Source organism: Chiloscyllium plagiosum, unplaced genomic scaffold, assembly GCF_037043375.1.
Source record: "Chiloscyllium plagiosum isolate Xiang-an unplaced genomic scaffold, Cpla_swu_hap1 HiC_scaffold_10, whole genome shotgun sequence".
NCBI lineage: Eukaryota > Metazoa > Chordata > Chondrichthyes > Orectolobiformes > Hemiscylliidae > Chiloscyllium > Chiloscyllium plagiosum.
Genome location: NW_028270148.1, coordinates 748,890 through 773,977, shown reverse-complemented (window position 1 = coordinate 773,977; position 25,088 = coordinate 748,890). Strand labels below are relative to the sequence as shown.

Here is a 25,088-nt window from a genome sequence, read left to right as displayed (position 1 = left end):
TCCTCTGCTGCTGTCTGATTTAATACACCCCTCCCTCTGATAGGGCTCTGACCTTTACTGGTGGACAGCAGGTTTCATCAATGCTGTTTAACCCTAAACTCTGGAATTATTTCCCTGAATCCCGTCCCTTCAGGCATTAAATAAAACCTTAACTTTGGCACATTGTGAACCCCAGCTCTGTCTGTTGATGCCGGGGTCGGGGGGTGGGGGGGGGGGGCACTGGATATTGTTAGCAAATGAGGAGCAGTGAAATGTGACCAGGCAGAGCTGAAGGCAAGAGGTCAGGACAGGACAGAAGGGGAGAATTGGGAGGGAGAGAGAGGAGCAGGGGAGGGGATAATGTGGGGAAGGGGCGGGGAGGATAAGGGCAAGAGCAGGGGGCACTTTCTGTGGACTGGGGCAGCCTATCCTCTTTGCTAGGGGAGGAGTTCAGGTTTTCCGAGAATAAAAAGGGTTTTTGGCAGCGAAACGATATTTAACATTCCGGAGGCTGAGATTAACTAACTCCAGATGTGAATCCCCGAGAGAGAGAGAGCGGAGAGTGAAAAACAGGGAAGGAAATCTTCGGGAAGATAGAGGGAGAGAGAGAAAGAGAAAATCCAGGAAAGAGAGAGAGAAGCAGACAGAGTGTGAGAAACAGGGAAGGAGGGAAGTTTCAGAGCTCAACTGAATGAAAACATCGTCGCGGGATCGGGAGGAAAGTTTTCCCAGTTTGGAGAAGTTTCTCAGGAAGTTTGCTGAAGTCCCGGGAGGGAGCGAGGTTGATCGGAATCCCTGTCGGGTTTAGAGTCGGAGATGGCCCGGTCTCTCTGGCAGTTTCTCTGCCTCCTGTCGATCCCCGTGGGAGCGCAGGCTGCCACTTACCCCCAAAGGTACCCCCTGTACTCGGCTGTCCCCGCAGAACCCAGCAGCCAGGCGGCGCCCGGAGTGAGGGCAACCAGCAGGCACAGGTAAGGGAGGGGAAAACCAGCAGGCACGGGGGGAATACCAGCAGGCACAGGTAAGGGAGGGGAAAACCAGCAGGAACAGGTAAGGGAGGGAAAAACCAGCAGGAACAGGTAAGGGAGGGGAAAACCAGCAGGCACAGGGAAAAACCAGCAGGAACAGGGGAAACCAGCAGGAACAGGTAAGGGAGGGGAAAACCAGCAGGCATGGGAAAACCAGCAGGAACAGGGGAAACCAGCAGGAACAGGTAAGGGAGGGGAAAACCAGCAGGAATAGAGGGAACCAGCAGACATGGGGAACCAGCAGGAACAGGTAAGGGAGGGGAAAACCAGCAGGAATAGGGGGAACCAGCAGGCACGGGGGGAATACCAGCAGGCACGGGGGGAACCAGCAGGAACAGGTAAGGGAGGGGAAAACCAGCAGGCACAGGGAAAAACCAGCAGGAACAGGTAAGGGAGGGAAAAACCAGCAGGAACAGGTAAGGGAGGGGAAAACCAGCAGGCACAGGGAAAAACCAGCAGGAACAGGGGAAACCAGCAGGAACAGGTAAGGGAGGGGAAAACCAGCAGGCATGGGAAAACCAGCAGGAACAGGGGAAACCAGCAGGAACAGGTAAGGGAGGGGAAAACCAGCAGGAATAGGGGGAACCAGCAGACATGGGGAACCAGCAGGAACAGGTAAGGGAGGGGAAAACCAGCAGGCACAGGGAAAACCAGCAGGAACGGGGAAACCAGCAGGCACAGGGGAAAACCAGCAGGCACAGGGAAAAACCAGCAGGAACAGGTAAGGGAGGGGAAAACCAGCAGGAACAGGGGGAACCAGCAGGCACAGGGGGAACCAGCAGGAACAGGTAAGGGAGGGGAAACCAGCAGGCACAGGGAAAAACCAGCAGGAACAGGTAAGGGAGGGGAAAACCAGCAGGCACAGAGAAAAACCAGCAGGAACAGGTAAGGGTGGGAAAACCAGCAGGAACAGGTAAGGGAGGAGAAAATCAGCAGGCACGGGGAAATCAGCAGGAACAGGTAAGGGAGGGGAAAACCAGAAGGAACAGGTAAGGGTGGGAAAACCAGCAGGAACAGGTAAGGGAGGGGAAAACCAGCAGGAACAGGGGGGAATCCAGCAGGCACGGGGGAAACCAGCAGGCACAGGGGGAAAACCAGCAGGAACAGGTAAGGGAGGGGAAAACCAGCATGAGCAGGTAAGGGAGGGGAAAACCAGCAGGAACAGGGGGAAACCAGCAGGAACAGGTAAGGGAGGGGAAAACCAGCAGGCACAGGGGAAACCAGCAGGCCTGGGGGGAAACCAGCAGGCACTGGTAAGGGAGGGGAAAACCAGCAGGCACAGCTAAGGGAGGGGAGAGACCAGCAGACGCGGGGCAGGGGGGAACCAGCAGGCAGACATAACGGAGAAGGGGGAAACCAGCAGGCATGAGGGGTGGGAGAGGGAGAAGGGGATAGTGATAGGATGGAGGGACAGGGGGGGAGAGAGTGTGGGCACAGGTAAGGCAACCCAGGGTTGGAGAAAGGGGGAGAGAGGGAGGGATGAAAAGGAAAGGAAATTGGGAGATAGGGAGTGAAAGGGATGGGAAGAAATGGAGGAAGAGATGGGGGAGAGGAATGGGGGACAGATGGGAATGAGAAAGAGGGAAGCAAGATGGAGGTTGAGGGAGAGAATCAGGAGAACAGTCTGAAGGGAGAAGGAAAATAAGAGGGATGGATGTAGAGAGGGAAAGGAATGAAGGAGAGTAGAGATGGAGAGGGGAGAGAGGGAGTTTGAGTGCAGGAGGAGAGAAAGAGAGAGAGAGTGAGAGGTGAAGGAGAGAGGTGAGTGAGGAGGAGAGAAAGGGAGAGTGGGGCAGGGGCAGAAAGGTGAGTAAGGAGGAGAAGAAGTTACAGGAGAAATGGGGCAAGAGGAGAGAAAGGAAGAGAGGGAGAAGGAGAAGAAGAGAGTGGGAGAAAGAGGAATAGGGCAGGATGGAGAGTGAGGAGGAGAGAGACCGAGGGGGAGAGGCAGGGAGTGAGGGAGGAGGAGTAGGGAGAGAGGGAGGGATTTGAGAGTGAGGAAGTAGGAGAGACAGGGGAAAGGGTGGAATAGAATTGAGAGGGAGGGGAGAGGGGAACAAGGGTGAGTAGAATATGGAATTTCTGGAATGATGTGGACTGTGGGGAAAAGCAGAGTAAGGCCTTTCTTAATGTCAGAGCAACTCCTGATTGGTTCTGGACATTGAGATGAGATTCTCCCTGGCAAATGGTGAGATGCCTGTTATCAGGTATCACTCCCATTAACACCAGACCTTACCTCATTAATACCATGTGGCAGGTAGACACTAGATATCGAGAATTCCGGACATGGAAGTGTGAGTGGCAACTGTACTCCTCTGGCTATCCACCAGCCTCGATATCTCAAGGCAGCTGTCACATACACACCATGCCCACACACACTGGCTACAGTCATGCCATATCTCTGATCCATATGCAATATGGTTCTGTTGCTGTGGTTCTGTTCGCCGAGCTGGAAGTTTTTGTTGCAAACGTTTCGTCCCCTGTCTCGGTGATATCCTCAGTGCTTGGGAGCCTCCTGTGAAGCGCTTCTGTGGTGTTTCATCCAGCATTTATAGTGGCCTGTCCCTGCCGCTTCCGGTTGTGAGCTTCAGCTGTCCGCTGTAGTGGCCGGTATATTGGGTCCAGGTCGATGTGTTTGTTGATGGAGTTTGTGGATGAGTGCCATGCCTCTAGGAATTCCCTGGCTGTTCTTTGTTTGGCTTGCCCTATAATGATAGTGTTGTCCCAGTCAAATTCATGTTGCTTGTCGTCTACGTGTGTGGCTACTAGGGATAGCTGGTCGTGTCGTTTCGTGGCTAGTTGATGTTCGTGGATGCGGATCGTTAGCTGTCTTCCTGTTTGTCCTATGTAGTGTTTTGTGCAGTCCTTGCATGGGATTTTGTACACTACATTAGTTTTGCTCATGCTGGGTATCGGGTCCTTCGTCCTGGTGAGTTGTTGTCTGAGCGTGGCTGTTGGTTTGTGTGCTGTTATAAGTCCTAGTGGTTGCAGTAGACTGGCTGTCATTTCAGAGATGCTCTTGATGTATGGTAGTGTGGCTAGTCCTTTGGGTTGCGGCATGTCCTTGTTCCGTTGTCTTTCCCTTAGGCATCTGTTGATGAAATTGCGAGGATATCCGTTTTTGGCGAATACCTTGTATAGGTGTTCCTCTTCCTCTTTTTGCAGTTCTGGTGTGCTGCAGTGTGTTGTGGCCCTTTTGAACAGTGTCTTGATGCAACTTCGTTTGTGTGTATTGGGGTGGTTGCTTTCATAGTTCAGGACTTGGTCTGTGTGTGTGGCTTTCCTGTGTACCTTTGTGGTGAATTCTCTGTTTGGTGTTCTCTGTACCCTCACGTCTAGGAATGGGAGTTGGTTGTCCTTTTCTTCCTCTCTCGTGAATTGGATTCCTGTGAGTGTGGCGTTGATGATCCGATGTGTTTTCTCTATTTCCGTGTTTTTAATGATTACAAAGGTGTCATCAACGTATCTGACCCAGAGTTTGGGTTGAATTTGCGGTAAGACTGTTTGTTCTAACCTTTGCATTACTGCTTCTGCTATGAGTCCCGAGATGGGTGAGCCCATGGGTGTTCCGTTGATTTGTTCGTATATCTGGTTGTTGAATGTGAAGTGTGTTGTGAGGCACAAGTCCAGTAGTTTAAGTATGCCGTCTTTGTTGATGGGTTCAACGTCCTGTTGTCTGTTATGTCTGTTCAGCAGGTTGACAAAGCCCGAGCCAGAGAAGCGCTTCACAGGAGGCTCCCAAGCACTGAGGATGTCACCGAGACAGGGGACGAAACGTTTGCAACAAAAACTTATGGTTCTGTAAATGCTGTCCTACCTCCTCTCAATGAACAGCTGCTGTAGTGACACTGTCACAGGGACAGGAATCAGTTCATGGATTGGACCAGGCCACATCTCAGAGCTGTTCTCTGAGAGCTCACTTACTTTGTGTCTACATTGATGCACACAGCATCTCTGCCATACTCTGCCCCATGCTCTCTCTGCTCTGAGACCCTGAGCTTCCAGTTGCCTTCCACTTTCACACCCCACCCTGTTCCCCGGCCAACACCCCTGTCCCAGGTTAGCTCCAGTGAAGCTCAGTGCAAGCTGGGAGAACAGCACCTCATCTCCTGCTTGGGAACTCGACAGCTTTCGGGAGGCTGTCTGTTCTAAGTCTGAGTTCAATAACTTGAAGTTTTCACCACTTTCCCCATGCTTTCCCCCATTCCCTTACACCAGGCTTTTGTCTGCTATTATTAGCCACTAATGGAACAAAGAAGAACAGAGATCAATACAGAACAGGAACAGGCCCTTCTGCCCTCCAAGCGTGTGCTGTCACATTTTGCCCTCCTGTCCTAAAACTGCCTTCCCTTCCAGGATCCGTATCCCTCTGTTCCCTTCCTATTCGTGTGTCTGTCCAGGTGCTTCTTGAATGCTGCTCCTGTGTCTGCTCCCACCACCTCCTCTGGCAGCGTGTTCCAGGCACTCTCCACCCTTTGTGTGAAAAACCTGCCTCACACATCTCTTTTAAACATCCCCCCAGCACCTAGAACCTGTGTGTCCCGGTAACTGACCCCTCCATCCTGGGAAAAAGCCTCATACTTCCCACTCTATCCACACCATTCACAATTGTACAAACTTCTATCAGGTCACCCCTCAACCTCCTGTGTTCCAGTGAAAACAAACCCAGTCTATCCAACCTTTCTTCAAAACTAAACTCCCCCGTACTAGATGGCATCCCGGTAAACCTTTTCTGTACCCTCTCCAAAGCATCCACATGTTTCTGGGAGTGTGGTGACCAGAACTGTACACGATGTTCCAAGTGTGGTCCAACTAAAGTTCTGTAAAGCTGCAGCATAACGTGCCAATCCTTATACTCAATGCCCCTTCTAATGAAGGCAGGCATACCATAGGCCTTTTTTACTGCCTTGTCTACCTGAAATCTTTTTGGGCTCTATCATTTTCTCTATCATTTTCTCCTTACTCCGCTCACTGTAGCTTCTGCATAAAAAAATCTTTCCTAGCTACCATCAGTTCTAAGGAAGGAGCAGTAGACCTGAAATGTTAACTCTTATTTCTCTCCACAGAGGTTGCCAGACCTGCTGAATTTTGTTTTTGTTTCTGCTCTACCCTACCCAACCCTTCCCTACCCTTCCCTGCCTTGCCTTGCCATAGAGTCATAGAAGCATAGAGCACAGAAAACAGACCTTTCAGTGCAACTTTCCCAAACCGGTCAGATATCCTAAACTGACCTAGTCTCATTTGGCACCATTCAGCCATATCCCTCTAAATGCTCCCTATTCACATACCCATCTAGATGCCTTTTAAATGCTGTAATTGTACCCACCTTCACTACTTCCTCTGGCAGCTCATTCCATACACTCACCACCCTCTGTATGAAAATTATACCCCTCAGGTTCCTTTAAATCTTTCCTGTCTCACCTTAAACCTATGCCGTTTGGTTTTGGACTCCCCCACTCTCGGGAAAAAGATCTTGACTATTTCACCTTATCCATGCCCCTCATGATTTTATAAACATCTGTAAGGTCACCCCTCAACTTCTGACAATCCAGGGAATATGTCCCAGTCTATTCAGTCTCTCCATAAAGCTCAGACCCTCCAATCCAGGCAACATTCTAGCTCCCCAGGATCGTGATGTTAAATGTATAAGTCCTGCCCTGATTTGCCTTGTCAAAATGCAACGTCTCCCTTGAAGTTAAACCCCATCTGCCATTCCTTGGCCTGTTGAATCAGAATCCTGTTGTACTCTGTGATTACCTTCTTTGCTGTCCTCTACACCACCATTTTCAATGTCATCTTTGACGAAGTGACCAGGAAGGTTGACGAGAGCAGGGTGGTAGATGTGGTATGGTATGGATTTCAGTAAGGCCTTTGATAAGGTTGCACGTGGTGGGCTGATTTTCACTCGATCTCTGTTGTCTGTAACTTGCCATTTGTCTCCTTGTTTTTCTTCACCAAAGCCTCCCTTTCTCTCATCAGCCAGCATTCCCTAAACCTACTGGCTGTGTTCTTCACACTAACAGGAACATACTGCCTCATTTATCAAGACCTACCACTTTCCAACTGCCCTTTACCTGACAGTAACTTTTCTCAATCGACTTTTGAACGTTCTTGCCCGAATACTGTCAAAATTGTCTTTACTCCAATGTGGAGCTTCAGCGTTTAGATCAGGTTTATCCTTTCCATAACTACTTTAAAACTAATGAAATTATGGTCGCTGGCCTGAAAGTGCTCCCCCAGTGACCCTCAGTCATCTGCCTTGCCTTATTTCCCAAGATGTGGAGGAGCTGGTGGAGCTTCTCAATTTCCCGCTGGGTATGGCGGGGAGAGGGGTTTATAATCCAATCCCAATCAGGTGATCATCCCTTTTTTTATTTCTCAGTTCCACCTGAATAACTTCGCTGGATGTACTCCCAGGAATATCTTCCCAAAGTACAGCTGTAATGTTATCTTTAATCAAAAGCGCCAATCCCTCCTTCTCTGGAACATTAAGCTGCCAGTCCTATGCATCCCTGAGCCATGACTCTGTAATTGCTGTGATATCCCAGTCCCATGTTCACACCATGCCCCGAGTTCAGATGCCTTGCCTCTCAGGCATCTTTCATGGAAATAAATGCAGCCTAATTTACCAGTTTCACTTCATTCTCTCCTTTGCTCTTGACTCCATTGACTAATTGTCTTGCACCTCTTCTGAACTGTAGCAGCCTCAGACTGATCTATTTTCTCACAATCTCTTGGCAACCTCTCCCCCTTACTAGTTTAAAGCCTCTCCAGGAGCACTAACAAATCTCCATGCCAGAGTAATAGTCCCTTTCTAATTCATATGCAACCCATCCTTCTTGTGTAGGCCACTTCTACCCCAGAAGAATTTCCAATGATCCAAAAATGCAAATTCTTGCCCCTTGCACCAGCTCCTCGGTCATGCACTCATCTGCTCTATCCTCCTATTCCTACTCTCACTCGCCCATAGCATCGTGGAGTAATCCAGATTTTACTATCCTTGAGAACCTACATTTTAACCTCCTGCTTAATTTCCTATATTCATGCTTCAGAACCTCATCCCCATCTCTTCTTTTGTTGTTGGACTAATGTGCCCAATGACCCCCTGTAGATTCCACACTCCTTTGATAATATTCTGCACCTTCTCAGAGAAATCCTTGATCCTGACACCAGGGAGGCAACACACCAATCTGATTTCTCACTGTCGGCTACAGAAACATCCGTCTGTGCCTCTGACTGGAGAGTCTCCTATCATAATCGATCACTTGGAACCTGACGGACTCCTTGTTACATTACAGCCACTCTCATTACCAGAAACTTGGCAGTTCGTGCTATATTCCCCTGAGACTCCATCACTCCCTACGTTTCCAAAACAGCATACTTGTTAGAAATGGGGATAGCCACAGGAGACTCCTGCATTACCTGTCTACCTCTCATACCCTCCCTGGAGTTAACCCATCTATCTAACTGTATCTGTGTCTTTTCTCCCTTCCTATAACTGCCATCCATCACACACCCTAGTTCCGGTAAATTCATTACTGTCTCTAACTGCCACTCCAATCAATCCGTGCAATATGATAGGATTCGCAACCAAACACACTTACTGCAGACATAATCATCAGGAACATTGAAATTCTCCTTAATGTCTCACATCTGACAGAAAGAGCACGTCATTCTACTGAAGGCCATTTCTGCACCTTAATCTACAGACCCAGAAAGTAGCACAGTCTTACTTCTCTAAAGACACTGCTCTAGGATAACGTAATACCTTTGCTTTGTACATTTAAAAAGTTAATCAAGAGACAGATCTCAGTAACACATGAAAGAACCCTCACCCTACTGTCTATAATAGATTTACAGAATTTCTTCTTTTCAACCTATGTTTCTACCTTCTTTAGTGTCATCTGCAAATTTAGCAAGAGTGCCTTCTGTCTCTGTGTCCAAGATGTTAATCTCAATTGTAAACTGCTGGAGCTCAAGGATTGAGCCCTGTGGCACACCACTAATTAAACCTTAGCAACCAGACAAAGACCCATTTATCCTGTCTGCTTTCTGCTTTCTCACTTCACCTAATGCAGGGACTGCACTTCGAAAGTTTGTGATTTCAAATAAATCTGGTGGACTATAACATGGTGTCGTGTGACTTCTGACCTTGCTTTCTGTTGATTAACCAATCCTCTATCCAGGTTAATATATTGCCACTAATCCTGTGTGATCTAGTGTTCCAATGTTTTATGAGGCACCTTATTAAATGCCTTGCAGTATTGGAGACAAGATGGTGGCACTTAAATTGTTGGGGTGGAGAAGGTCATTGACCTTCCTACAGTACTGCATTTCCTGCAAAGGCTGAGAGTGCACTGACTGGGTGGAAACCAGAATCCGGGCTAGCAGTGCCTCCATTACCAGCCACTCATTCACCCCACAGTGAGGCATCAACTTCCCCTTTTCTGCTAGGTTTGGGGCAACTCTGAGTTCCAGGTGCTCCACAGCCTTTTAGAGATGGTGCAGTGCCAGGGATGATGGAACTTTCTCAGGATATCTCCGGAGTGGCGAGTATTTCCAACTACAGCAGTGGTAGAATTGGGCTTACATAAAATGAGGGGCAATAGGGCAGGGCAGGCTGTTAATGAAGCAACTTTGTGGTGTTGGTCATGAAGGATTTCACTCGGCCTCCTTGAGAGAAAATCCTCACAATGTTGGATCAAAATGACACTTCGCCACAAAGTGACGGGGGGGGGGGGGGGGGGGGCAAGGAGAGGTAGAGATTAGAGATTGAGATTAGTGAGAGAAGTTTGATTAGTCTGGTTCACGTTGGCATAAGTAGGGAAAATGTGTTGGGTATGCTAGAGATTGTTAAGGTGGACAAATCCCCAGGACTGGATGGGATCTACCCCAGGTTGCTGAGGGAGTCAAGAGAGGAAATAGCTGGGGCCCTGACAGATATCTTTGTGGCATCCTTAAATACAGGTGAGGTGGAAGGTTGCTTATGTTGTCCCCCTGTACAAGAAGGGTAGTACGGATATTCCGGATAACTACAGATCAGTAACGTCGGTGGTGGGAAGGTTGCTGGAGAGAGTACTGAGGGATGGGATCTATTTATATTTAGAAAAGAATGGGCTTATCAGTGATAGGCAACATGGTTTTGTGTGGGGGAGATCATGCCTTACCAAGTTAATAGAGTTCTTCAAGGAAGTGACCAAGTTGTTAGATGAAGGAAGGGTTGTTGAGGTCATAAACATGGACTTTAGTAAGGCGTTTGATAAGGTTCCCCATGGTAGACTAATGGAGAAAGTGAAGTCACATGGTGTGCAGGGTGTTCTAGTTCGGTGGATAAAGAACTGGTTGAGCAACAGGAGACAGAGAGTAGCAGTTGAAGGGAGTTTCTCGAAATGGAGAAAGGTGACCAGTGATGTTCCACAGGGATCAGTGCTGGGGCCACTGTTGTTTGTAATATACATAAATGATCTGGAAGAGGGCACTGTTGGTATGATCAGCAAGTTTGCAGATGACATGAAGATTGGTGGAGTAGCAGAAAGCATAAGGGACTGTCAGAGAATACAGGAGGATATAGATAGACTGGAGAGTTGGGCGGAAAAGTGGCAGACAGCTTTCAATCCAGACAAATGTGAGGTGATGCATTTAGGCAAGTCTAATTCTAGAGCGAATTGTACAATGAATGGAAGAGCCTTGGGAAAAGTTGATGAGCAGAGAGATCTGTGAGTTCAGGTCCATTGTACCCTGAAGGTTGCTGCACAGGTGGATAGAGTGGTCAAGAAGGCATATAGTATGCTTGCCTTCATTGGACGGGGTATTGAGTATAAGAGCTGGCAAGTCATGTTAAAATTGTACAAGACATTGATTCGGCCGCATTTAGAATACTGTGTACAGTTCTGGTCGCCACATTACCGAAAGGATGTGGACGCTTTGGAGAGGGTGCAGAGAAGGTTTACGAGGATGTTGCTTGGTATGGAAGGTGCTAGCTATGAAGAGAGGTTGAGTAGGTTAGGTTTATTTTCATTAGAAAAAAGGAGATTGAGGAGGGACCTGATTGCGGTTTACAAAGTCATGAAGGGTACAGACAGGGTGGACAGAGACAAGCTTTTTCCCAGGGTGAAGGATTCAATAACGAGAGGTCATGCTTTCAAGGTGAGAGGTGGAAAGTTTAAGGGGGATACACGTGGCAAGTACTTCACACAGAGGGTGGTAGGTGTCTGGAATGCGTTGCCAACAGAGGTAGTAGAGATAGGCACGGTAGATTCATTTAAGATGCATCGGACAGATGCCTGAGTAGGTGGGGAGCAGGGGGATACAGATGCTTAGGAATTTACCGACAGGTTTAGACAGTAGATTTGGATCGGATCAGGCTTGGAGGGCCGAAGGGCCTGTTCCTGGGCTGTAAATTTTCTTTGTTCTTTGTTCTAGAGTGAGATGACTTGGAGAGGAAGTAGCATAAGATGCAGAAAGGAAGATTGGGAGGTGAGGAAATGTCAGGATAGGGGGATGCAGAGGATGGGGTAAAGAGAGAAGGCAGAATTAGGAAATGGGTGGGTGGAAAGTGGGAGAAAGATACCAGACAGAAATCTCCAAGAATTTCCCACTCTCAACTCTGACCCTGGGGTCCATCATTGACAGCACTAAACCCAGGGTCTGTCACTCCCACTTCTGACCCTGGGTCTGTACACTCGTATCATTTAAGTCTTGTGACGGAAAAGATGGTCTGAAAAAAGGGGTTTTGGAATGGGGGAAGACAGATTTTATTAAAACAAGGCAGAATCCAGCCAAAGTAGACTTGGAACAGTGATCTCTAGTAAATCTGCAACAGAATGGAACAGTGGGGTGACCGTCAAAAAGGGAATGAGGAGAATCTGAGCTCAGCATGTTATCTTTAGGGTAACATGTAGAAGAAATAGGCCTAGAGATTCCTAGAGATCTAGGAATGTTCAGGACTGGATCAGAAAGAAAACAGAGGCTTTTTACAGGAGAAAGAGAGCAAATTGACAAAGGTTCTTTTGGAGTATAGAAAATGCAGGGTGATCTTAAGAAAGATGTCATATCCGGAGTAAACAGAGAACATTGCAGCACAGGAACAGGCCCTTCGGCCCTCCAAGCCTGCACCAATCCATACCCTCTATCTAAACGTGTCTCCTATTTTCTAAGGGTCTGTATCCCTCTGCTCCCTGCCCATTCATGTATCTGTCTAGATACATCTTAAATGACGCTATCATGCCCACATCTACCACCTCCACTGGCAATACTTTCCAGGCCCCCATCACCCTCTTCCAAGCATATCTCCCTTAAACTTCTCCCCTCTCACTTTGAGCTTGTGATTCCTAGTAACTGAGGCCCCCACTCTGGGGAAAAAGCTTCTTGCTATCCATCCTGTCTATATCTCTCATGATTTTGTAGACCTCAATCAGGTCCCCCAAACCTCCGTCTTTCTAATGAAATTAATCCTAATCTACTCAACCTCTCTTCATAGCTAGCATCCTCCATACCAGGCAACATCCTGATGAACCTCCTCTGTACCCTCTCCAGAGCATCCACATCCTTTTGGTAACGTGGCAAGCACAACTGTACACAATATTCCAAATGTGGCCTAACCAAAGTCTTCTACAACTGTAACATGACCTGCCAACTCTTGTACTCAATACTCTGTCCGATGAAGGACAGCATGCCGTATGCCTTCTTGACCACCTTCAGGGTATAATGGATCTGAACACCGAGATCTCTCTGTACATTAGTTTTCCCCAGGATTTTTCCATTTACTGTATGGTTCATTCTTGAATTGGATCTTTCAAAATGCATCTCCTCGCATTTGCCTGGATTGAACTCCATCTTCCATTTCTCCGCCCAACTCTCCAATCTGTCTATATTCTGCTGTATTCTCTGACAGTCTCCTTCACTATCTGCTACTTCACCAATCTGAGTGTCATCTGCAAACTTGCTAAAGAGGCGAACTACACCTTCCTCTAAATCATTTCTGTATATCACAAACAACAGTGGTCCCAGCATGGATCCCTGTGGAACACCACTGGGCACAGTTCGACATTTTGGGATTAGGATTTTATGGCCATAATGGAGATGTGGGTTTCACAGGGGCAGGAATGGTCGCTAGATGTTCCAGAGTTTAGAACATTTAAAAAGAACAGGGAGGGTGGAAAAAGAGGAGGGGGTGTAGCATTGCTAATCAGAGAGTGCATCACAGCTACAGAAACAAAGGTTGTTGAGGAAGGTTTGTCTATTGAGTCAGTATGGGTGGAAGTTAGGAACAGTAAAGGAACAGCCACCTCATTGGGGGTTTTCTACAGACCAATAGCAGTAGGGAGATTGAAGAACTCATAGACCAGCAGATTTTGGAAAAATGCAGATGTAGCAGGGTTGTTGTTATGGGTGATTTCAACTTTCCCAATATCGACTGGAACATCGTTAGTGCAGATGGTTTGGATGGACCCGTTTTTGTCAGGTGTGTTCAGGAGGTTTCCTTACTCAGTATGTAGACAGGCCGACGAGGGGAGAGGCCATTTTGGATTTGGTGCTCGGCAATGAGCCAGGACAAGTGTCAGATCTCGCGGTGGGAGAACACTTTGGTGACAGTGATCACAACTGCCTCACATTTACCATAGCCTTGGAGAGGGAAAGGAGCAGTTACCGAGGGAAGATATTTAATTGGGGTAAAGGAAAATATTACGCTATTAGACAGGAGTTGGGAAGTACAGATTGGGAGCAATTGTTCCACAGAAAGGGCACAACAGACATGTGGAGACTGTTTAAGGAGCGTTGTTGTGAGTGATGCATAAATTTGTTTCTCTGAGACAGGTGAGAAGGGGTAAGATTAAAGAACCTTGGATGACGAGAACAGAGGAGCTTCTCGTCAAAAGGAAGAAGGCAGCTTACGTAAGGTGGAGGAAGGAAGGATCTAGCACAGCTTTAGAGGATTACAGGCTTACTAGAAAGGAGCTCAGAAATGAACTAAGGAGCCAGAGGGGGCAGGAGAAAGGCTTGGCAGGAAGGTTTAGGGTGAACCCAAATGCATTTTACTCATATGTGAGGAATAAGAGAATGATCAGGGAGAAGGTAGGACTAGTCAGAGATAGCATAGGGAACTTGTGTGTGGAGTCTGAGCAGATAGGGTCGCCCTAAATGAGCTTTTTGCTTCGGTTTTCACTTGGACCTTGTTGTGAATGAGAACTTTGAGGAGCTGAGAAACAGGCTTGAACAGATCGAGATTGATGAAGTTTATGTGCTTGAAAGTTTGGCAAACATTAAGATTGATAAGTCCCCAGGGCCAGACCTGATTTATCCCATGCTGCTCCGGGAAGCAAGAAAGGAGGTCGCTAAGCTGCTGGTGAAGATCTTTGCCTCCTCACTCTCCACGGGAGTCGTACCGGAGGATGGGAGGGAGGTGAATGTTGTTCCTCTTTTCAGGAAGGGGAATAGGGAAATCCCTGGCAATTACAGACCAGTCAGTCTTACTTCTGTGGTCAGCAAAGTTTTGGAAAGAATTCTGAGGGATAGGATTTATGACTATTTGGAAAAGCATAGCGTGATTAAAGGCAGTCAGCATGGCTTTGTGAGGGGCAGGTCATGCCTCACAAATCTTATTGAGTTCTTTGAGGAGGTGACAAGGCAGGTTAAAGGTCGAGCAGTGGATGTGGTGTATATGGACTTCAGCAAGGCATTTGATAGGGTTCCTAGGAGAAAGAGAGGACTGCAGATGCTGGAGACCAGACTTGAAAAATGTGGTGCTGGAAAAACACAGCAGGTCAGGCAGCATCCGAGGAGCAGGACAATCGACGTTTTGGGCATAAGCCCTTCTTCAGGAATTTGATAGGGTTCCCCATGGTAGGCTCATTCATAAAGTCAGGAAATATGGGATACAGAGAGATTTGGCTGTCTGGATTCAGAATTGGCTGGCTGACAGAAGGCAGAGAGTGGTTGTAGATGGAAAGTATTCTGCCTGGTGGTCAGTGTTGAGTGGGGTCCCGCAGGGCTCTGTTCTTGGGCCTCTGTTCTTTGTAGTTTTTATAAATGACTTGGATGAGGAGGTTGAGGGGTGGGTTAGTAAATTTGCAGATGACACAAAGGTTGGGGGTGTCGTCGACAGTATCGAGGGCTATTGCAGGCTGCAGCGTGACATAGACAGGATGCAGAGCTGGGCTGAGAAATGGCAGATGGAGTTCAACCTAGATAAATGTGAAGTGATGCATTTTGGGAGGTTGAACTCGAATGCTGAATATAGGATTAAAGACAGAATTCTTGGCAGTGTGGAGGAACAGAGGGATCTTGGTGTGCAAGTACATAGATCCCTCAAAGTTGCTACCCAAGTGGATTGGGTTGTTAAGAAAGCATACGGTGTTTTGGTTTTCATTAACAGGGGATCGAGTTTAAGAGCCGCGAGGTTTTGCTGCAGCTCGACAAGTCCCTGGTGAGACCACACTTGGAATATTGTGTCCAGTTCTGGTCACCCTACTATAGGAAAGGTACAAAGGCTTTGGAGAGGGTGCAAAGAAGGTTTACCAGGATGCTGCCTGGACTGGAGGGCTTGTCTTATGAAGAAAGGTTGACGAAGCTCAGAGTTTTCTCTCTGGAGAGAAGGAAGAAGAGAGATGACCTGATCGAGGTATACAAGGTAATGAGAGGCTTGGATAGAGTCAATAGCCAGAAACTTTTCCCCAGGGCAGGATTGACTGGTACGAGGGGTCATAGTTTTAAGATATACAGAGAAAGGTATAGAGGAGATGTCAGAGGGAGGTTCTTTATGCAGAGAGTTGTGAATGCATGGAATACATTGCCAGCTGTGGTGGTGGAATCAGAGTCATTGGGGACATTTAAGCAACTGCTGGATATGCTCATGGATAGCAGTGAGTTGAAGGGTGCGTATGTTTGGTTATTTTATTTTAGATTAGGAATAATCCTCAGCACAACATCGTGGACTGAAAGGCCTGTTCTGTGCTGTACCTTTCTACGTTCTATGTTCTATTTTGAGAAACTCCCTTCCACTACTACTCTGTCTTCTGTTGCCCAGTCAGTTCCTAATCCATCTAGCTAGTACAACCTGGACCCCATGTGACTTCACTTTCTCCATAAGCCTACCATGGGGAATCTTATCAAACACTTTACTGAAGTCCATGTAAATGACATCTACAGCCCTTCCCTCATCAATCACTTTACCACTTCCTCAAAGAATTCTATTAAGTTGGTAAGACATGACCTTCCCTGTACAAGACCATGCTGCGTATCACTGATTAGACTATTTTCTTCCAAATGTAAATAGATCCTTTCCCTCAGTATCTTCTCCAGTGGCTTTCCTACCACTAACATCAGGCTCTCCAGTCTATAATTATCTGGATTATCCTCGTTACCCTTCTTAAACAAGGGAACATTAGCAATTCTCCAGTCCTCGGGGACCTCACCCGTGTTCAAGGAAGTATATAGTTTGGGGAATTTGGCAGCAGTATGGAAACTCAATACAGATGGGAATAGGTTTTTTTTGTAGTTTGTGAGGTCTTTTTACAAGATAAATTGTAGTTCAGGATCGGGGGCCCAGCACAAAAGAAAGAGTGACATCACAGGAAAACTGTGTTCAGTGATTGGGAATAGCTGCTAATTTGACAATCTGTGTAAGGTTACTTTCAGATTGAAGGTGAATAGGGGAAATATTTACAGGTTACAAACTAAAAGTGCGATAGGAATCTAACAACAGTAGGGTAGAAATTATTACGAAACCGGCTGATGCGTGTGTTTAGGCTTCAAAATGTGGGATAGTGTTAAGTCATGGTAGGAACTTTGGTAGGAAGCATACTGATGTAGACTGTTTTCTAAATGGGGAAAGGCTTTGGAAATCTGAAGCACAAAGGGACTTGAGAGTCCTAACTCAGGATTCTCTGTACGTTAACAAGCAGGTTCGGAGGGGGGTTGGCAGTGGAACTCACTGCCAGACGTATGTAGAAGCCAAATCATTGAGTGTATTTAAGAAAGAGATAAATAGGTGTAAATTGTTTACACACAGAGTGGGGGTTTGTGTGTGGAATGAACTTCCTGAGGGAGTGGTGGATGTGGGCACAATTACAACATATAAAGGCCATTCCAATAAATACATGAATAAGGTTTGGAGGGATATGGGCCAGGAGCAGGCAGGTAGGGTTAGTTTTGTTTGGGATTATGTTCTGGATGGACTGATAGGCCCGAAGAGTCTGTTTCTGTGCTGCACGACACTATAACAAGATACTTTTCGGTTATCTTTGTGCCATCCTGAAATTTAGCAACCATGCTGTTCATTCCTTCATCTGAGTCATTTGTATAAATTATAAGAAATTGAAGCACCTGAACTGATCCCTGTATCACATCGTTTATCTCTTTGTGCCACTCAGGAACATGTCCCATTTTTGCCTCCCCTCTATTTCCTGTAAGCCAGCAAATCTTCAATCCATCCTCATGTGTTATCCCTAATGCCACGAGGTATCTTTTGTTTAGTTTTAGTAAACCTTGACTCACAAAATACCACTGGATAACGTGGAGCCAGTTCTGAAGACCAAGTAGATTTTTGACAGTGCCCCTGTGTTGTCAGCAACATGGTATATGGCCATGAAATGATAGTGTCCTTCTTTGCTGTCTGTTGTGCATTATGGGTATAAACAAGCAAGACAAAATGACAAAAGTGTCAATCCATCAAAGATCGAGGTCCCAAATGACTGGCCCATCACCAGAAGTGGCTGCTGCTTGGGTATGGTTGCAGGATAGGAGACCCAGTAGTTTCTGTCTGGTGAAGTGAGTTTCTGGATGACTGAAGGCCCCATTTCACAGATGTTTGCAAGTGTGACGTGAAGGCCATAACCGGTGGTTACTGCTGTCTGAAGGCACCCCGCCTGAAATGGAACATTGGCTGTTGAGAGTGTGTTGCTGGAAAAGCACAGCAGGTCAGGCAGCATCCGGGGAGCAGGGGAATCAACATTTTGGGCATAAGCCCTTCATCAGGAATGAGGCTTGTGGGCCGGGGGCTGAGAAATAAATAGGAGGGGGGTGAAGTCGGTGGAAAGGAGCTGAGAAAGTGATAGGTGGATGAAGGTGAGGGAGAAGATGACAGGTCAGAGGAGGGGGGAGTGGAGTGGATAGCTGGGAAAGACAATGAACAGGTCAGGAGAGTGGTGTCAAGTTGGAGGCTTGGGACTGAGGTAATGTGGGGGGAGGGGGAATGAGGAAGCTGGTGAAATCCACATTTATCCCATGTGGTTGCAGAGTCCCAAGGCAGAATGTGAGGCTTTCTTCCTCCAGGCATCGGGTGGTAATTGTTTGGTGGTGGATGAGGTCTAGGACCTGCATGTCTTTGACGGAGCGGGAGGGGGAGTTGAAATGTTCAGCCACGGGGCAGTGGGATCGGTGGGTGTGGGTGTCCCAGAGATGTTCTCTGAAACAATCCGCAAGAAGGCGTCTGTCTCCCCGATGTAGAGGAGACCACACCGGGTGCAATGGATGCAGTAGGTGACATTGGTAGAGATACAGGAAAATTTCTGATGGATGTGGAAGGATCCTTTGGGGCCTTGGGCAGAGGTGAGGAGGGAGGTGTGGGCGCAGGTTTTGCAATTCCTGATGTGGCAGGGGAAGGTACCAGGAGTTGGGGGGGGGGGTGGTGTGGACCTGACGAGGGAGTCATGGAGGGAATAGTCTTTCCGGAACACTGATCGGGGTGGGGAGGGAAATATATCCCTGTGGGGTCTGTTTGGAGGTGACGGAAATGTTGGAGAATGATGAGATGTATGTGAAGGATGGTGGGGTGGAAGGTGAGGACGGGGGTGGGGTTTGGTCCTTGTTGCAATGGGAGGGGTGGGGTTCAAGGGCAGTGGTGCGTGAAGTGAAGGGGATGCGCTGGAGGGCATCGTTGACCACATGGGACAAGAAATTGCGATCTTGAAAGAAAGAGGCCATCTGGGATTTTCTAAGATGGAATTGGTCATCCTAGGAATAGATGCGGCTGAGGCAGAGGTTTTGAGAATAAGGGATGGCAGTTTTACAGGAGGAAGGGTGGGAGGAGGTGTAGTCTAGGTAGCTGTGGGAATCGTTGGGTTTGTAGTAGATGTCTGTGGTTAGTCTGTTGCCAGAGATGGAGATGGAAAGGTCCAGGAAGGGGAGGGAGGTGTCCGAAATGGTCCAGGTGAATTTGAGGTTGGGGTGGAAGGTGTTGGTAAAGTTGATAAACTGTTCCACCTCCTCGTGGGAGCACGAGGTGGCACTGATACAGTCATCGATGTAGCGGAGGAACAGGTGGGAGCTGGTGTCAGTGTAACTGTGGAAGATGGACTGTTCCATGTACCCAGTAAGGAGACAGGCACAGCTGGGGCCCATGGGGTGCCCATGGCTACCTCTTTGGTCTGGAGGAAGTGGAAGGATTGGAAAGAGAAGTTGTTGAGGGTGAGGCCTGATCCCACATGGAATGTTTGCTGCTTGTCCATATATTTCTAAGATGGAATATGCTAACATGGAATTTGTGAATAGATTTACCAGTGAAAGTTATCATATGCAAGCTTCTCCGGCAAGGTAGATATTTCAGAATATTTCCTCAACTGATCAATGGAACAGGATGGGTTTTCCCATGGACTCCAGGGTCCTGCCTTTGGGATAAACTAGGAGTCCCAATGCCATGAGACAGGTTCTGCACGTTTCAGGCAGACTCCTGATTGACTGTTCCTGAAGTCAGTGTCCAATTCCATGAATGTAGTGGGTTCTCAGTGCTCCTCCAATGGAAGTATTGAGGGTGGCTTGAAGCGCTCGGTGAAGTTTTAACTGAGGAATTGAGCAGTTCACTAATGGTGTCAACTGCTGCCAGGAGATCACTAAAGAGGGGGACCCTCTCCACAGAAGGGGCATTTCAAGTAGATTAATTGGGAGCTGTTTTTCAGGGTTCACCCAGTTGCTTCTCACCTTTTGGACCTAGCCACAGCAGAGGTCCACTCTGCTGTCCAAAGATTCCAGGCTGAGTGTTCACAATTAGCACTTTAATTATAAGTAATGAACAGGTCAGACAATAGACTAAGGTTGCCATCATAACCTCCACCAAACCTGCCTCACCTTCTCAGTAAATACTGCCTAACTTGTTTTAAAAATGCATGAACATTGAGAATGGATCCAGATACTGACGTACTGGGCTGATCTCTCTCCTTGTATTTAACAGGAATTGGTGTGCCTATGTAGTTACACGGGTGGTATCCTGCATCATTGAAGATGGTGTAGCAACATTCGTCAAACCTGAGTATCAGCCCTGTGGATGGGGCCCACTACAATGCCCACGGACAGTGATGTGAGTATTTACGGTCCTAGTGCCCATGTACAGTCCTGGCATAAACCTACAGCAATTCCTCGGGTACTGTCCTAAGCCCAACCATCTTTAGCTGCTTCATCAATGACCTTCCCTCCATTGTAAGGTCAGAAATGGACATATTTGCTAATGATTACACAATGGTCAGCACCATTCACAACTCCTCAGATACTGATGCAGTCCATGTCGAAATGTTGATAAGTGGCGAGTAACATTGTTATCACACAGATGCCAGACAATGACCATTGCCAACAAGAAAGAATCAGACCATCATCCCTTGACATTCAATGACATTACCATCACTGCACCCTACACTATCAACATCTGGATGTGGGGTGGGGGGTTAGCATTGACCAAAACTGAACTGGACTAGTCATATAACTACTGTGACTACAACAGCAGGTCAGAAGCTAGGAATCTTATATAGGAAAACTCATCTCCTGACTCCCCAAAGCCATCGACAAGGCACAAGTCAGGAGTGTGATGGAATACTCCCCACTTGCCTGGATGGGGGCAGCTCCAACAACACTCAGGAAGCTTGACAACATCCAGGACAAAGTAGCCCGCATGATTGGCACCATATCTAGGGTAGCTGAAATGTGAAAATACTAACAGGTGCAAGTTCCCCATCAAGCCACTCGCCATCCTGACTTGGAAATACATCACCTGTCCCTTCACTGGGTCGAAATCCTAGAATTCCCTCCCTAACAACACTGTGGGTCTACCCAAAGCACGTGGACTGCAGTGGCTCAAGGAGACAGTTCACCACCACCTTCACAAGGGAAATTAGGGCTGGGCAATAAAGGTGAATTTTGATGGGATTAGACAGGATCTTGCAGGGGTTGATTGGAGTTTGTTTGTAGGCAAAGGGTTTTCTCAAAAATGAGATAGCTAGAGTTCAAGGTCTATATGTTCCTGTGAGGGTGAAGGGCAAGGTTGGTAGGAATAGGGAACCCTCGCTGACAAGAGATATTGAGGTTTTGACCAGAAACAAGGAAGCATGGCTCAGGTCCAGGCACCTGGGATCAAAGGAATCCCTGGAGGTATACAGGAAATACAGGAGGTGACTGAAGGAGGAAATCAGGAGGGTGAAAAAGGGGCATGAGGTAGCCTTGGCTGAGAAGGTTAGGGTGAATTGAAAGAGGTTCTTTAAGTATATTAAAGGAAAAAGAATAGGACCCCCCTTAAGGACCAAAGTGGACATGTATGTTTAGAACTGCAGGAGATGGGTGATGTCCTCAATGAATATTTCTCCTCTGTGTTTACTGTGGAGAAAGACATAAAGACCTAGGGGGAGTTAGTGGCCATATCTTGGGGACAGTCCATATCATAGGAGAGGAGGTGTTGGACATATTAGAATGTATGAAAGTGGATAAATCTCCTGGTCCTGACCAGATATATCCAAGGACACTGCAAGGGGCTAGAGAAGAAATTGCAGTGGCCCTGGCTGATATCTTTATATCGTTGTTAGCCACGGATGAGGTCCCGGAAGACTGGAGGGTAGTGAATGTGCCATTATTGAACAAGAGCTGTAAAGAAAATCCTGACAACTATAAACCATAAACCTAACACTTCTGTGGTCAGTAGGTTACTTGAGAAGATTCTGAGGGATAAGATACAACATGAATTTGGAAAGATAGGGTTTGATTAGCAGTCAGCATGGCTTTGTACATGGGGTATCATGCCTCAGAAGCTTATTAGAGTTATTTGATGAAATGACAAGGAAAATTGAGGAGGGCAAGACGATAGACATAGTCTGTATGGATTTCTGTAAGACCTTTGATAAAATTCCACATGGTAGGCTACTCTGAAAGGTTAGGGGCAGCTGGCAAATGGGATACACAATTGGCTTGATGGTAGGAAGCAGAGAGTAATAGTGGAAGGATGCTTGTCGGACTGGAGGCTTGTGATTAGTGGAGTGCCTCAGGGGTTGGTGCTGGCCCAGAGCTGGTTGTTATCTATATCAATGATTAATAAGTTTATCGATGACACTAAAATAGGCGGTATTGTGGACAGTGAGGAAGGTTATCAGAAATTGCAGCAGGACCTTGATCAGCTGGGGAAGTGGGCCAAGAAATGGAGTATAATATAGATAAGTGTTAGCTCTTGCATTTTGGAAAATCAAATCTAGATATGAATTACATGTTAAATGGTCGGGCCTTCAGGAGTGTAGTGGAACAGTGCGACCTTGGATTTCAGGTACGTGGTTCTCTGAAAGTGGAGTCCCAGGTAGACAGAGCAGTGGAGAAGGCTTTTGGCACACTGGCCTCCATCAGTCAGGCAATTGAGTATAGGAGTTGGGAAATTATGTTGCAGTTATACATGATGTTGGTGAGAATACAGTTGGAGCATTGTGTTTAGTTTTGGTCACCTTGCCATAGGAAGGACGTTATCAAACTGGAAACGGTGCAGAAGAAAATTACAAGAATTTTGCCAGGACTCAAGGGTCTGAATAATAAGGAGCAGTTGGACAAGCTAGACCCTTTTTTCTTTTGAGCGTATGAGACTGAGCGGGGATCTTACAGAAATGTGTAATATCATAAGAGGCTTGGGTAGGATGAATGCATTCAGCCTTTTTCCCAGGGTTGGGGAATCGAGGACTAGAGGGCATCAGTTTAAGGTTAGAGGGGAAAGAATAAAAGGTTATCTGAGGAGCAACTTTTTACACAGAGGGTGGTACACATATGGAATGAGCTGCCAGCGGAAGTTGTTGAAGCGGGTACATTAATAACATTTAAAAGGCATTTGAACAAATACATGGATAGGAAAGGGTATGGGCCAGGGAAATGGGGTTAGCGTAGTTGGACATTTTGGTTGGCATGGACCAGTTTGGCCAAAGGGCCTGTCTCTGTGCTGTAGGACTCTGACTATGACTTTATGTCACAGTCCTCTCATTGAGGCTGAACCTCCATTTTATAAAGGTTCCTCATTGCTTCCTTGATTTTGTTCTTTATTTCTCTATTTGTAAGGCCCAGGGTGCCACTCGCCTTATTAATTCTTTCTTATCTTGCACTGTCACCTTCAATATCTACGCAAATATGTTACCAATTCCCCATGCTCCTGATCCTTAAGGAATGCAATGGTCATAAACTTGAACTCAATGGAACAACACGACAGAACTGTACTCCTTTTTTATGCCTACTTAGAGTAACAGGGTCATACAGAGTGGGACCAACTAGTCCAGGCCGGACACAATCTCAAACTAAACTAGTTCCCACCTGCCTGCTCCTGGCCCATATCCTTTCAAATCTTTCCTATTCATGTATCTATCCAAATTAAACATTGTAATTGTATCCAAATCTACCATTTCCTCAGGAAATTCATTCCAGTGGGAACCACCCTTTGTGTAAAAACTTTGCCTCATGTCTTTTTTAAATCTCTCTCCTCTCACCTTAAAAGTGTGCCCCCCCAGTCTTAAAATGCCCCATCCTAGGCAAAAGACAGCTACCATTAACCCTATCTATACCCCTCGTTATTTTATAAACTTGTAAGGCTGCCTTTCAACCTCCTATGTTCCAGTCAAAAATGTTCCAGCCTCTCCAGCCTTTCTTTGTTTACCCGACAACATCCTGGCAAATCTCTTTTGAACGCTCTCCAGCTTAATAATATCCTTCCTATAACTGGGCAACCAGAACTGAAGGTTTCCTGTCCATTTGTATCTCACAGTTATCGTTCCTTCATGAAGCCGCGATACAAGATTGCATACAAAATGGTGACAGAAATGGAATGGAGATGTTGCCACGGTTACTCAGGAGATGACTGTTCGGTGGGTCCACCAGGACAGACTGACATTGTATCTCCAAGACCATATCAACCCAATCCATCTGGTACAAGGCCATCAGCAGGATCCTCAGTTGAAGGTGGGTGAACCTGTTGGTGAGAGTTCAGGATTGGCCTATACTGACCCTTCAGTACATCACTCTTAGCCTTGTCCCCAAAACATGGCAAGCTGGATTCGACAAATCCCTGGAGACTTTCTGTTCACTTAAATAGAATGATAGAGATGTACAGCACAAGAACAGACCCTTCGGTCCAACTCGTCCATGCCAAACAGATATCCTAAACTAATCTAGTCCCATTTGCAAGCACTTGGCCCATAACCCTTCAAACCCTTCCTATTCATATACCCATCCGGGTGCCTTTTAAATGTTGAAATTGTACCAGTCTCCACCACATCCTCTGGCAATTCATTCCATACACGTACCACCCTCTGTGTGAAAACGTTGCCCCTTAGGTCCCTTTAAAATTTTTCCCTTCTCTAATTTTCCACTCCATCACCCCAGGGAAAATACCTTGTCTATTTATCCATACACCTCATGATTTTATAAAACTTTATAAGGTCACCCCTCAGCCTCCGATGCTCCAGGGAAAACAGCCCCAGCCTATTCAGCCTCTTGCTGTATCTCAAATCCTCAAACCCTGGCAACATCCTTGTAAATCTTTTCTGAACCCTTTCAAGTTTCACATCTTTCCAATAGGAAGGAGACCAGAATTGCATGCAATGTTCCAACAGTGGCCTAACCAATGTCCTGTACAGCTGCAACATGACCTCCCAACTCCTGTACTCAATACTCTGACCAATAAAGGAAAGCATACCAAATGCCTTCTTCACTATCCTATCTACCTGCGACTCCACTTTCAAGGAGCTATGAACCTGCACTCCAAGGTCTCTTTGTTCAGCAACACTCCCTAGGACCTTACCATTAAGTGTATACGTCCTGCTAAGATTTGCTTTCCCAAAATGCAGCACCTCGCATTTATCTGAATTAAAC

General features: G+C 46.9%; 1 protein-coding gene and 1 pseudogene across 1 annotated transcript in view; one reads left to right on the top strand and one right to left on the bottom strand.

Moving 5' to 3' along the window:
- The first annotated feature begins 483 nt into the window (after positions 1–483).
- emilin1b (elastin microfibril interfacer 1b) overlaps positions 484–25,088 on the top strand; it is an 84,080-nt gene continuing 59,475 nt past the window's right edge. Inside the window, exons 1-3 of the mRNA XM_043696732.2 lie at positions 484–950; positions 20,173–20,298; positions 23,983–24,176. Of these exons, the coding sequence (XP_043552667.2) occupies positions 796–950; positions 20,173–20,298; positions 23,983–24,176 (475 nt within the window). The 5' untranslated portion in view covers positions 484–795. The remainder of the gene's footprint in view (positions 951–20,172; positions 20,299–23,982; positions 24,177–25,088) is intronic.
- Positions 17,630–19,346, bottom strand: LOC148148884 (uncharacterized; annotated as a pseudogene).